This window comes from Vigna radiata, chromosome 7 (genome assembly GCF_000741045.1).
Source record: "Vigna radiata var. radiata cultivar VC1973A chromosome 7, Vradiata_ver6, whole genome shotgun sequence".
In the NCBI taxonomy this organism is placed as follows: Eukaryota; Viridiplantae; Streptophyta; class Magnoliopsida; order Fabales; family Fabaceae; genus Vigna; species Vigna radiata.
Genome location: NC_028357.1, coordinates 4143676 through 4157791, shown reverse-complemented (window position 1 = coordinate 4157791; position 14116 = coordinate 4143676). Strand labels below are relative to the sequence as shown.

General features: G+C 33.4%; 2 protein-coding genes across 2 annotated transcripts; one reads left to right on the top strand and one right to left on the bottom strand.

Annotated features, from left to right (window-relative positions):
• The first annotated feature begins 59 nt into the window (after positions 1-59).
• On the top strand, positions 60-1412 carry LOC106769053. Its single transcript, XM_014654512.2, has one exon. It carries the CDS (start codon positions 295-297, stop codon positions 1213-1215), a length of 921 nt encoding a protein of 306 aa, XP_014509998.1. The 5' UTR covers positions 60-294; the 3' UTR covers positions 1216-1412.
• Positions 1413-7973: 6561 nt separating this feature from the next.
• On the bottom strand, positions 7974-10667 carry LOC106769490 (galactan beta-1,4-galactosyltransferase GALS3). Its single transcript, XM_014655129.2, has 2 exons — positions 9231-10667; positions 7974-8559 (listed from the first exon to the last, which is right to left on the bottom strand). The coding sequence occupies exons 1-2, from the start codon at positions 10391-10393 to the stop codon at positions 8214-8216; spliced, it is 1509 nt and encodes a 502-aa protein (XP_014510615.1). The 5' UTR covers positions 10394-10667; the 3' UTR covers positions 7974-8213.
• Between the last annotated feature and the right edge of the window lie 3449 nt (positions 10668-14116).

Genomic DNA, 14116 nt, shown 5'->3' with positions numbered 1-14116 from the left:
TGCCTGACTCATGTTTTGTCAACATATCTTTATAAAATATGTAATTAATGTTGATTAGAGAGAGAGCATGATCATCACGACTAAGACATGGATGGACATGTTGCACACTCTTCACGTCCTGTGCATTTTTTCATATTCAAATACTGAATTCCGCTACGTTCTCCCATTCCACGAGTCCATGACAATCCTAGTTCATGATCCTGATACAAAAGTACCTAATATCAAAAAAGTAGATGAATTTAAGATGAAGCAGACATTGCACTGATAGCTGAAGGTGATTTCCCAGTAGCAAAGATGATGAAAGCCAAAACCTCAAACACTGAGACGGCCCATAAAGAAAAAATTGTGGTGGATGCAGGGTCTCACAAAGAATATTATGATGTTAGTACAACGTTGGCAGCCACTGATCTGCACCGTCTATCTTTACAACCTCCAAAGCCAAGATTCCCGAGCCTTAGTCTTCCAAATTCAACCAACTCAACACCTTCAACTCTGATGAAGAAGAAACTGAAACAAAGGATCATAGAATCACCATGTCAAGGTAGAACACTCATGCATCAGCATAACCAGTTACAAGAAATGCAGTTGAGGAGGAGCAAGTCATGTGGCGAGGGAAGAGCTCGTGCAGCATCAGATGAATTTGATCTCTGGTGGGCTACACCAAATGCAGTGGAATGTGTGCATCAGAACAGCTTCTCCAAAACTGAAGCCACCAGAGATATTGTTGTGAGTGGGAAGGATGTGGAAGCATATGAAGAGGAGGGGTTTAAGTGCAGTGCTCTTTGCCTGTATCTTCCAGGCTTTGGGAAAGGAAAACCTGTTAAAATGAGAAAAGAAGGATCAGTTATGGAAGGTGGTGTAATATCTAGGACGGTTTCTTTGGAAAAGTTTGAGTGTGGTTCTTGGGCTTCTTCTGCGCTGTTACATGAGATTGAAGGAGACCCCATGAATTCCTCCTACTTTGATCTGCCATTGGAGTTGATCAAATGCAGTGCTAGTGATGTGCATGCCCCAGTTGCATCAGCTTTTGTCTTTGAGAAGGACCTTAAAGGGCTTCCTAAGATTGGATCTTCTACAAAATCACCTCAACATGTTCGGTTTTCAACATCATCATCTTCTACATCAAAGCCCGCCTCTCCAGCATCCTGTATTACTCCTCCTTTAAGCAAAGCCAGAGAGGATTTTACAGCCTTCTTAGAAGCTCAAAGTGCATGAAGATGGAGTCTCTACTGTGGAAAGTGTTGGTGGGTGATTTTCACTGGAAATTTTGCAGAAAATCTTCTCATCATGCGAAATGTATATTCTAACATGTCACTTGAGGCATATAATCTCTTGAAATGAGTGTGTTTCGATGTCGTTTTGATCCATGTTTTCCTTCAAATTCACATCAAAACAACAATATGATGCAAAAACGAGCTCACAGAGTTTCAGATAAAAGCATGTCATGGAAAACAGTATGTGCAATCAAACAGTATGTTATTTTTATTAAAAAACAAGGAAAAGTATGTTTTGGTCTTTTACTTTTTCTAAACTTGTTTTTGTGGTCATTAATCTTTCAAATTAATGAATTCAGTTATCTCGATTTTGAAAATATGCGATTTTAGTCCTTCATGTTTAAATAACGTCTGCTGACATTTTTTACTATGATAGTTAATAAAATGACTAAATTCACATTCTATTTGATTTTCGTTATTCTTTATATTTAAATTGAGCATTTAGTGATCTTTTTCTATTATCACAAAGTTTATAAAAAGATCGCGTACTTTAAAGTTAGATAATTAATAAATCAATTCTTAGAGTAAAAAACTAAAACTAAGTTTGATGATTAGTACACAGACCAAAATCATATTTAATATTAAAAACAAGTTGTCTCTCAAGTAAAGAGTATTTTTTCTAAAACATTATAACATTGAGATTTTCATGCAATAGAAACTATTTAGTTTCAAGTAAAAGGGTTAATTTTAAATAATAGGTTTTGGCTAATTTTACTTGGATGCTACCTCCGTTTTAAAGTAATATGCCTTTGAATGTTCATAGTCTTCAAGTGACATCATCAGAAGATATTCCCAGCTGGACACTAGATGATTTTGGAATTTTGACTAAAAATAACATGGAAATTTCTTTCTATTGCATATAGGAAAGACAAATAAACCTATCTTGTGAGGTATTGTCCAAACTCGTTCCTTTTTTGACAAATATATATATATATATATATATATATATATATATATATATATATATATATATATATATATATATATATATATATTAATTATGTACAAATATGAATATAAGTAATTTTTTTTTTCAATTAGATATAGAGATATAGAGATTGTTGGAATTTACGAGTATTAGAGACAATCTTCATATTCATGAATGATTACAATTATTTATTAAGAGTTACAATTATTCATGAAGAGTTACCATTCATGAAAACTTAGAATCATTCATAAAGAAATCTAACTCATCAGGATATGGTATCTCTTGGATTTCAAAGATGTCTAATAATCATTTATATAAAGAGATCTTGTAAAGGAGAGACTTGAGAGACTTTTTCTCTACATTCGGTCATTCACTTAACACACAGTTCAATTCCTGATAATCGTATTTTTGTTTAACGTTAATATTAAGAGTGAGTACCATTGTTGTATTTCTTCTTTGAATCTCAAAAGCGGATTTCGTGATCCCCCTTCACTCTTATAAGGGACGAAATATTGCTTTTAGGAAAATGTGTATTCACGCCTAAAAAATTATATCAAGTCTACATTATTGTTCATCTTATTTCCCTAAGTTTTTGGAAAATTGTTCCAACAAAGATAAGGATAAACATGCACATATATATTTTATTTTCGTCTTCATCCCCGCCTTAATACCTATATGTCCTCATTTTTATTTTCGTTTAAATTACTAAAATAATCATAATCTATCATGTAACCTCTCTTCCTCTCTCTCTTTCTATATATATATATATATATATATATATATATATATATATATATATATATATAATTCGTAGTCTTTAATTTTGTAATTTTTTTTTTCTTCTAGCTATACATTTTTTCTTCCTCTTCTAATTGTTTAACTTATTACGAACCCATTCACATATTTAAGATATTTTTTCTCTTATCACAATTTTTGTATAATTATGTCAATTAAATATTTTTTATGTCTAGCATTTGAATATTTCTACTTTAATATTTTTATTTATTTTTTTTTCACTTGGGAGCTTTTATCTCTTATTTAAGTGTTTAATAATAAATCTTTTATTTATTAGGTAATATATATACTCATTCTCTTATTTTTAATTTTTGTACAATTTGAAAAATTCTTTTTGTTTTGCTAAAACAATTTTTATTATCTCTCAATAATTTGACTATTTAGATATCTGAAATGTATTCATAGATCTCTAAGATATTTTTCATCTTATCATATATTTAATTATACATTTGTTTTGCTTTGTGGGATTTCATTTAATGGTTTATCAAATTCTTTCTAGGGTTAAATATGTTTTTAGTCCCTATACTTTGGGGTGATTTTGGTTTTAGTCTCTATTTCAAACTAAGGTACTATTTAGTCCTTCAACTTTAGAAAATTCTGGTTTTAGTCCTTTTTACCAAATTTTTTTAACTTTATTTGTTGTTTCAAATGCATTTCTCAGTTAACATTGAAGCAAAAATGTGTCAAATAGTGTAAACAATCCAAATGCTATAATGAAACGTGCTTGAAACAACAAATAAAGTTAAAAAAATTTGGTAAAAAGGACTAAAACCAGAATTTTTTAAAGTTGAAGGACTAAATTGTATCTTAGTTTGAAAGAGGGACTAAAACCAAAATCGCCCCCAAAGTATAGGGACTAAAAACATATTTAACCCTTCTTTCTAAGACACATTTGATCATTTTTACTTATTTTTAATATTTTTATTTTTTTTACTTTTATAATGTAGAATATTGTTTTGATGATTTTTAATATAATTTTATTTTTATTTTCTAACATTATCATTTTCATGTCTTTCCTTTTCTAGGGTACTTGATGTAGAAATGAGTAATTGGGCTGACATCGATTTGTATGGCTTTCATATCACCCCCTCCAGTGTCAATACTAAGTATAAGACATTTATGAATGGAATCAGATTCATTTGACAGATTGGTTTATCTTAATAAATACAAAAAGTTGCCTAAACGACTAAATGTGTCATGGAGTAAGGTTAAACATCCAAATGTTGAGATAGAAGACCCATATTTCTCTACATTTGTATTTTGCTACTCATTGTTCATTTCATGGACAATCAACACCTTTTCTGGCAATCTGATCACAAAGGGTGATTCATCCTTTACACCAAATGGGTGTCAAACCCCAATCATTGTTACCTCTTTTATTATTTAGTAAACCCCTTACACTAAGTGGGTAAGCCTTCGCTTTTTGGATCATTTCTTGCCCAATCTGATCACAAAGGGTGATTCATCCCTTACACCAAATGGGTGTCAAACCCCAACCATTGTTACCTCTTTTATTATTTAGTAAACCCCTTACACTAAATGGGTAAGCCTTCGCTTTTTGGATCATTTCTTGCCCAATCTGATCACAAAGGGTGATTCATCCCTTACACCAAATGGGTGTCAAACCCCAATCAATGTTACCTCTTTTATTATTTAGTAAACCCCTTACACTAAATGGGTAAGCCTTCGCTTTTTGGATCATTTCTTGCCCAATGTCAACCAATATGGTACCCTCCCGTTTTGATTCCCATTGGGTTTACCTTGTTCATAGGTTAACCCCATGGCAAGAGAAAAAAAAAGGTGATCTTGTGCTATACTTTGGTGATCTTTTTCCTATTGGTGATCTTGTCCCAAATCACATTCCATAAATCGAAAGGGGAAGCCAACTCATCCATCAGATCCTTTAAATGAAAATAAGTCATAAAACATATAAAAAAAGGGATCCATTAATCCCTATCAACCTAACCACCCTATACTACCTAACGATAGCCCATATGGTAAGGAGGGGTTGGGAAATACTTTCCATTATAAGAGAATGATTTCAGTTTGTACTTTTGGAGCGTCCAGCTCCAAAAAGAATTTTGAGGAGACCATTTGGGACGCCTTAGAGCAACCCCTAATATCTGACGAGCAGAGACTAACCGGGAAAACTGAATCTGTATTTCGACCTGAAGGATTAGCTCTACTACTCATAGAGCTGAGGCTAAGGAGAAAGCAGAAAGCAGAGCTAGCTAAAGACAAGAACAAATATCCCTACTAGCGAAAAAGAGTCGATATCCATGTCTTCAGCGTGAGTTGTTGGTCAAGTTGTGGAACTCTTCCCATTATAAATTCCCTTTATCATGTTGGCATGGGTGTTAAGTAAATAGTTAAAGTAGTTATCCAGTCAACGCTCTTGGTTTAGTAAAGCCCCAAAGACGAAAAGGTCCATTGCTTTGTTTGGTTCTTAAATGGTGGGTCGATCAGTCTACTCGCCCATGAGATGGATGCTCCTTTCACAGTATCCTGTGAGTCTCTAATTCAAAGCTAACCGAAGCGTGACTTTCAAGAGCATTCCTAAAACTATGACTTTCAATAGCACTCCTAAAATGAACTAGTAGAGAAGAAAAAGAAAAGAAAGGCTTACAGGTCTTGGAAGCATGACTATTGGTTCAACTCTTGGGGTTTAAGTGAAAATTCCTAACTTTATTTACCTTTTCCAGAGCTTTCGTCAATCACTTTGGAGATAGCGTTGAAGGATAAATGTACATGACAGCATTGGATTGCCCAATGAGTCCGGCCAGTACCTAGTCGGGCTCTTTTTCTTTTATTCCCATGAATATTTAAAAAAAAAATCTTTATTTGAATTTATTTGATTCAAAAAAAAAAATATTTGTAAAAATATTTGTAATTAAAAAAAATAAGCGATATAGATAGATTCCTATTAGATAAAACTAAAATAAGATAATAAAAAAATGTTCTCTCTAGCCAAATGAGCTTACCTTGTTTTAATCCTTTGATAACCCCTTTGAACCTATATCTTTCCTCATTTCTTTGTTTTGAAGCTCATACACTAGCTCTAAGTGAAAAACCATGATTACCTTAACCTTAGGGAATTTTGGAGCTTTGGAATTGTTTTGGGAATAAGTGTGGTCTCTTGGGAAATTCAGAGAATTGGTTAATTGGTTCCTCTTCCTATTCGAAGCTGGATTAGATGAAAGCTATCAATATGAATGATTTTTAAGGTTGTGGAGTCGAACTAAGCTTTCATTTAAATGAAAGGGAGTTTGTCCTAGCCAATTTCCTCAACTCGAGTTCGGAAAAATGTAAAAGAAGCAATGTGCTAATGAATCAAGAAGTATTTAACAATCTTATCTATTGAAGTGAACTTTCAATAATAGCCAAGTTCATCGAAGGAGTAGATGAGGGTAAAGGAAGAATATGTCACCATCCAACATTGAAATTTAAAAAATGAATTAAGTTTTAATTAATTTTAGTTTAATCTTTACTTTTTGGAATGATTGTGCATTAGATGTTTAAAATACTTTAAAACTCGGAAGAGAACTAGGTTTTTTTTTATAATTTTTTAAAAATATTTTTGTAATTTTATAGATTTTGTTTTATTTTATACTCTATTTTGAAATACATATAATTATAATTTCTTTTTAAATAGTTGATATTGAAAAAAAAATGAGAATCCGTCATTTTGATATTAAATATTTGATATATCACATTTGTTTTGTCATGATTTTTTATTTATTTTTTTATAAAAATGAAGTAATCGATATTGAAACACAATAAGAGAATGAATATACCTATTATTAAATGGGAACGAAGATAAGATAAAAATATTATATTGATTGAGTAGATCTAGGATAATGAAATTGGTCTCCATCCATGGTCATGTTTACACAATCCATGGAGGTGTAGGAAGAAATGAACGGGTAAAAAGCAAGAAAAAGACTAGGAAACGATATCAGCCCTAATATATTCAGCCAACAATAAAAGAAAATAACTGGAAGTGCATTTGTGACCTCAATCAGTAAAACTGAGTTTCTTTATGGGATAAGTGCGTTTGTATTCAACAACTTCTGTCAGAGATAAAGCAATTTAGGGTAAATCTAGTTACATGCACTTTTCTTCTCTACTATCATAACATAAAAGAAAATTAAATATTTAACACCGTCAAAACGACCACCATGTGTCGGTTATCATCTAAAAACTCGACACATAAATCATATATTTATAGACGACAAAAAATCAAAAAGAAAATTAATCAGAAAGTTTATTTATCGAATCAAATTTGGTTTATTTAATATAATTAAGCCACAACTTTCATTTTTATAATGACTAATAATTGGGGTTTCTCCTATAGAAAATATGATATTTTACTAATTTAAAGATTTAAGTCACCGTCTTTGTCTTCGTCAATAATGATTAATTTACATTTTTTTTTTATAAAAATAAGGTGTAACTCACACTAACTCTAATAAGTGTTATTTATTTTTTTAAAAGAAATATTTTAACAAGTTAAACCTCCCCAAAGGCATAGTTTATTATGGTAGACGATTAGATAATTAGAGATTCTCTTTGTACATTGTTTTTTAGTCATCAAACAGTAAGAACAAGGATCCAAACTAATGATTCGGCATGTCCTCTTTGATGTCTATATAAATTAAGATCCACCTACTTCTCTTTTTTTGTCTTTCTTTCATCAATCATATGTAATAGGTAAATAATTTGTCTGTTACAACCATATAGTTTATATAAAAAATTACACTATTTTTAATTTCAAACCTATATTTGCAACTATACATCCTTAAAACAACATCATAAAAATTTCCATTTTCCCAGAAATAAAAGGATTGAAGAAGAAGCAAGGTCGAAAATAATGATGAAGAATAAAAGGGAAAGATGCTATGAGAAAGCAACACAACACATTGGTTATGATGGCGCCTAAGTTGGGGGATGCTCTGGTCCCCTCACCGACACCATTATTAAATCAAATCATTCATCTTTATTCATTATTTTTTACAAAATACAGCATATAGAAACCAAAGACCCAGAATAATCATTATATGCAACAAGATCGTATACCCGTGTACCAAATAATTAAAAAAATTATATTTATAATACAGATATTAGAAAAAGAAAAGGGTGAATCTTCTTCTATCCTGCCACAAGTTAAATGACATATTTCTTTATGAAGAGAAAAAGAAAGAAACATTTGAAGTATGTCATTGCTTTGTCTTGTTCAACTTTGATCCAATCATCTTGAGCTCAAATTTCTTGATCACCCCAGCAATGTCCCTCAATGTGGTATCCAACACATAAGGGATCTTTTCATTTGTGACTTGTGTCGTGTTTACAAGTATTTTACATGATTCTCTTCTTTCTGATATCGTTCCATGATAGTGGAAGTACATGATTTTACCTTCAGTTTTGTGAGTTGTTTTTCCTGATAGATCCTGTGACATGTGCACCCCTGTTGCATACAGGCTGCGTGGTTGCACTGCATATTTTCGATCTCTACGAATGCCTGTGATTGAATCTCTATACACAAGCTTCTCAAAACCCCATTTCCTGTTAAGTTCATATCACACAACCATGATTAAGGCCACATCTTCGTAATAAACAGTGTTTATAAGTTCAATTAGATGACATCCTATATAAAGCAGAAATCATACTCTAGAACAAGGTTCAAACAAGCCCCACTATTCCACCTGTCCTGTTACACTAAAGAGAACAGAATCAATGCTAAAGGGATGGGCAAATGTTTCCAAACGCATCCACGCCACAATAATGCAACTCCTATCCTCCATCCACATAACAAATAAACAGTGTCCAACCACTCAATATCCTCTATGATTACGAGAATCAAAACAAAAGAAGAAAGGACAATGACATCAAATCGATGCCTCAGGTGAACAGCAAAAGTCAAATTCATACTTAGCAAAACTTATTGATCCACCCAATTCAGTCTCCCAATTGTTTCAGCCATATCAGTAAAGGAACATAGATTTAACAAAGCAACCAGCTACTTTGTATGAAAAATACGCAAAGATTCACTAAATGATTGAACTTTTATAAAAGTTTAAGTTAATTTTGACTTACGGGACAACTCAATTCATTTTACCATCTTTTTGTTCTTCTCCAGTGTTGCGTACAAGTTTATCAAGCAAGAGTGAAGTGTTTAAGTTAATTGAAGCAAAAGGAAGAAAGAAAATTGTGAATGATGGCATGCAAAAGTGTACCTGTGAGTTTTGCCGTAATCCTGAGAGAGGCAAATCTTGCTGCTCATGGGCATCTGTTCAATGGTGAACTGATCGTATTCTGAGAGCGAGTCGAGGACTGTCTTGATAGTACTCTTAGGTGGAACATAAATGTACTCATCGACATCAAAAAAGAACATCCACTTGGCCATGAACTTGTACCTATGCAAGCAATCATTCACAACCATGAACTGGTTATGATAATACCCATCAAACCTCTCTTGGTCCCTAATATCCTGCACCGTCACATAACCCAGTTCCATCCACGGCTTCAGCACCTCCAGCACATCCTCGTGCACCCCACCAGCATCATGAATAACAAAATGCGACCTTGGCCCAAAAAACTTCACGTGGTAAGCAATCCACTCCCTCACCCTCTGAGGGTTCAAGTTCCCATAGAGAGAAGACCCACAGTAGAAGTAGTCGTATTTAGGCTTTGACAAAAAGAGTGAAGCATTAAAACTCCCCGGCGCTTCTTCCAGAACCTCTATTCTGTCAGTGACATTGAAGTTGGTGTCACCAGCTCCGGAGGTGGAAGCATGGAGCACCAACTTGCCACCAGTGTTGGCGGCATTGATGGTTGTGCCATTGAAGGTGCAGTTAACAACCACTACGGTGTAGACATGACCATAGCCCCAGTCAGGGAGGTACTTTAAGCCCTTGGTGGAGATGGGTTTTGGAGAAGAGGTGGTGTTTTGGAGAGGGATCCACTGACACTCGTAGGTGGGTTTTCCATAAACATGAAGTGGCTTGGAAGAAAGGCCAACGATGGCAAAGGTGTTGAGTCCTCCTCGGTATCCTCCCATGGTGATGAAGTTGTAGGCTGCGGAGCCGTAAGTGTTGAAGACACGCTTAATGGTGGCGTTGGGAAGGAGAGCGGAGGAAGAGGGTGGTGGAGGGGGTGTGGGAAGTGGGGGTGGGGGTGAAGAAAGTGGTGGGGATTGTAGGGAGACCCTTGAGATGCAGAGGCGGAGATCGGAGGATGAGATGGTGAAACGTGAAGGGAGGAACTGAAGGAGAGTGGCGACGCCGCAAAGGAGAAGGACGGCTGTGAGAAGCAGCTTCAGTTCTGCAGCGTAGTTCACTAGTGACCCAACAAAGAAGAGCTTTTTCTCTCTCTCTTTGCTTGTCATTGCCATTGCCATTGTTGTGTTATGTTATGCACGTGCTCTCTCTCTCTCTCTCTCGAACAAGAGAGAGAAGAGAAGATGGGTTATGATGAAGGGAAGAAAGTTTTGTGTTGGTTTTGGGTAGGGTGTGTGTTGTCTTATACAATGAGAGTCTTGTTTGGTTGCAAGATTTAGGTGCAGAGAGTTGAGAAGTTAGAATTGAAATTAAATCTGATTTGGTATAGAAAATAAAATGATGTGATTGGTGATGATTGAGGGTTGTATGGGAACTGAAACTACGCCCTTCATCTAACTTGATTTATGCGGAAGAACAGAAAGATGGGGTGGAATGAATTTGATGTTATAAAATACAGAGGAAAAGGAAATTAAGCTCTATAAAATCAATTAAAACTAATATTATATTTAACTTTTTTTTTAACAAAGAATTGTATTTGCTTGTTGGTTCATCATACTATATAATCATTGTTGCACTAGGCGAAGTGCAATAAGTTAAGAAAAATAACACTAACACAACAATATATTAAGTTGTGTGTATCAATTCCCACCTTATAAGTACGTACCAAAGTGAAAAAAAAAAAAAGAAAAAAAGGTCATAACAAAGAGAGAAAGAAAAAGAAAAAGTAATTACTTTGTTGAAAGTAAAACTAATTTAGTCTTTTTGTTTTTGTAATGAGAGACTACTCATGGTTGTTATATTAGTAGGCGTTCAACCTATTTTACCCTAAAAACGGGACTTTTGAAGTAATACAAAGGTGAGGAAGAAAAAATATTGAAACAGGTCAGACTTATTTATGAAGATATAAAATTGGTTTAAATATTTCATAAGGTTTTGTATGAAGAACAAAAGTCAACAATATCTTAGACACAATGATGTTATTTTAATGAATTGATATTATCTTAATGTATTTGAAATAAGAGTATTATGAGTAATTTACTTTAATAATATTATTTTATTGAGTTTGAGATCAAAATATTAATATTGTTTGTAAAGATGAAAATAAAGTTTTAAACACAAATTCTCCTCTTATATGGAAACTAAAACTTTTTATTTTCTTGATCCTCGATAAGTTTGTTATGGAATGTGCAATAGCTTAATGCTTAAAAGTTGAGATAAAAAGCAATTTAAATATACTTTTCTCTTTTAATCGTTTGAAATGTCTTTTGAACACAAAATCATCGTAAATATTTAAGTTTCAAAATGAACAATATACTGGATATGATAATTAATTTTGATGATATTATCTCAATGCATTACAAAAACTCTGGAAATTGTCGACAAAATTTTACCGACAGAAATATTAGTAAATTTGAATTACTTATGAATTTTATAACAAATTTGGTTATCAATAACATTTGTCGATACTTATAAATTCTAAAATTTGTCGGTAAAATATGTTGATTGTTTAAAATGTTTATTATCAACAGATTTGTCTGTTGCTAAATCTGTCGATAAAATGAAGAGTAAATTTATACATGAAAGAAGTCCAAGCCTATTCATCTTCAGCTCCTCTTCACGTCCAAACCACACGACAACCAACAAAGAAAGACTAAGGAGACGAGTGTTAACTCGACGAGCAATATCCTTGGTGAAGAAAGTGTCCTCTTCCGCCTTCCATCTACAAAACACTCCTCCATTATGCCCTTGCCTCCAACATCTCTGCCAAGCTCATGTCCTCTCTCACTGCCCTCTCAAAAGCCCACCTCTTCATGTTGTGCCCCAACATTCGGAGTCTTCAATATCCCCCCAAGTTTCTCCTCTAGGTAGCACTCAACCACCAAAGGCGCATTGTCTTCCTTTATGAGAATGAATATGTCATCTCCAAGTTCAAGCAATCCTCTACTGGCATTGAAGCCTACGCACTACCAAAGTCTCTAACTTATGCAAAATTCTCTCCTAAGCTCGTGCTAAGGCCCAACCTAAATATCGACCTATCCAAAACCTCTTGTTCTTCGAATGCAAGCTCGCCATCAACGATCCTTAACAACATTTATCAATAACCCAAAGCGTGAAGGCTGACAAGACCCACATCTTTGTCCATGATTTTGGGAGAGAGGTGGAAAGGGTTTTCAATGAAGAATTTCTTGGCCAAGTTGTTGTCATTGTCGAGTTGGCTAAGCTTCTGAGTTGGCCGAGCTCGAGAAGGTCAATCACGAGTTCGAATTTTCCCTTAAGATTAAGGACCTAGAGTTAGTGCAAGACATGAGAAGAATAAAAAACTTGGAGACATGAGGAAGGAGGAAGAAGATGAACTAGATCATAATGTGTATCAACGGATTTTTCCTTCGATAATTACTGACAAATTTTTCCTTTGATAATTATCGATAGATATAAATTTCTTTCAGCAAATGTTACCAATTACACTTTTACCGACAGATTTCGGTCTGTCAAAAATCCATTAGAAAAAAGTCATTACCAAAAAAAATTTTTATGTTTCCAATTAGTCGTCGGTAATACATTTTTTTTTTATTGATTGTCATGAGGTTGAAAATTACTACGAAATTAGAAGGGTTTTGCCTAATTCAATCTCTAAAATGATGTACTTTGTAATATGATTAGATAAATATTAATTTAAGAGAGAATAGTATTTCTTTTTATGAGAACCTTTTTCAAGTTTTGAGTTATAAGAATTTAATTTTGACCTAATCTGAGTAATTTGTGACAATTATTTCCATGACTTATAACTCACTTTCTTATCTTTCTTGAATGTGGGTTAATATCATTTCCAAAATTGAATATCAGAATGGTCCTTCCTCCTGGTTTTTCATAAGATACCAATTACACTTTTACCGACAGATTTCAGTCTGTCAAAAATCCATTAGAAAAAAAGTCATTACCAACAATTTTTTTTATGTTTCCAATTGGTCGACGGTAATACAATTTTTTTTTGTATTGATTGTCATGAGGTTGAAAATTACTACGAAATTAGAAGGGTTTTGCCTAATTCATCCTCTAAAATGATGTACTTTTTAATATGATTAGATAGATATTAATTTAAGAAAGAATAATATTTTTTTTTATGAGAACCTTTTTCAAGTTTTGAGTTATAAGAATTCAATTTTGATCTAATCCGAGTAATCTGTGACAATTATTTCCATGACTTATAACTCACTTTCTCATCTTTCTTGAGTGTGGGTTAATATCCTTTCCAAAATTGAATATCATAATGGTCCTTCCTCCTGGTTTTTCATAAGATACCAAAGACAATTTAAATGCACTTTCCTCCTTCAACCTTTTTGAGATGTCTTTTAAGGACAAAATCATGGTGGGATTTTAAACTTCAAAACGAACAATATCTTAAATGTGGCGATTAATTATAACGAAGTTATCTTAATGAATTAGGGGTCAAAACACTAGTGTCATATCTGGAGATGAAAAAAGAGTTCCAAACACAAATCTTCGTTTTACGAGGGAATTGAAACCCTTGTTCCCTTAGCCCTCAAATCGGGGGTTTGTTCTAATATGCCTATTTGTCTCACATTGTTTAGAAGTCGATACCAAGGGTAATCTAATACCTTTTCCTCTCTTAACCTTTTTTAGGTGTCTTTTAAGGAAAAAAATCATTATGAAACTCTGAGCTTCAAAACGGACAATATCTTGAATGTAGTGATTGGTCCTAACAATGTTATCTCAAGAAACTTAGGATTAAAACATTGGTGTTGTCTATAAAAAAGTTTAAAAAAAAAAAAAAAAAGGTTCCAAACGCAAGACTCTTATTTTTCAAGGGAATTGAAACACTT

Coding starts and splice junctions, on each gene's coding strand:
- LOC106769053 (XM_014654512.2), top strand. CDS start 295: ATGATGAAAGCCAAAACCTCAAACACTGAGACGGCCCATAAAGAAAAA.
- LOC106769490 (XM_014655129.2), bottom strand. CDS start 10,393: ATGGCAATGGCAATGACAAGCAAAGAGAGAGAGAAAAAGCTCTTCTTT. Junction 8,560..9,230: donor GATTACGGCAAAACTCACAG/GTACACTTTTGC, acceptor TGAACTTAACAG/GAAATGGGGTTTTGAGAAGC.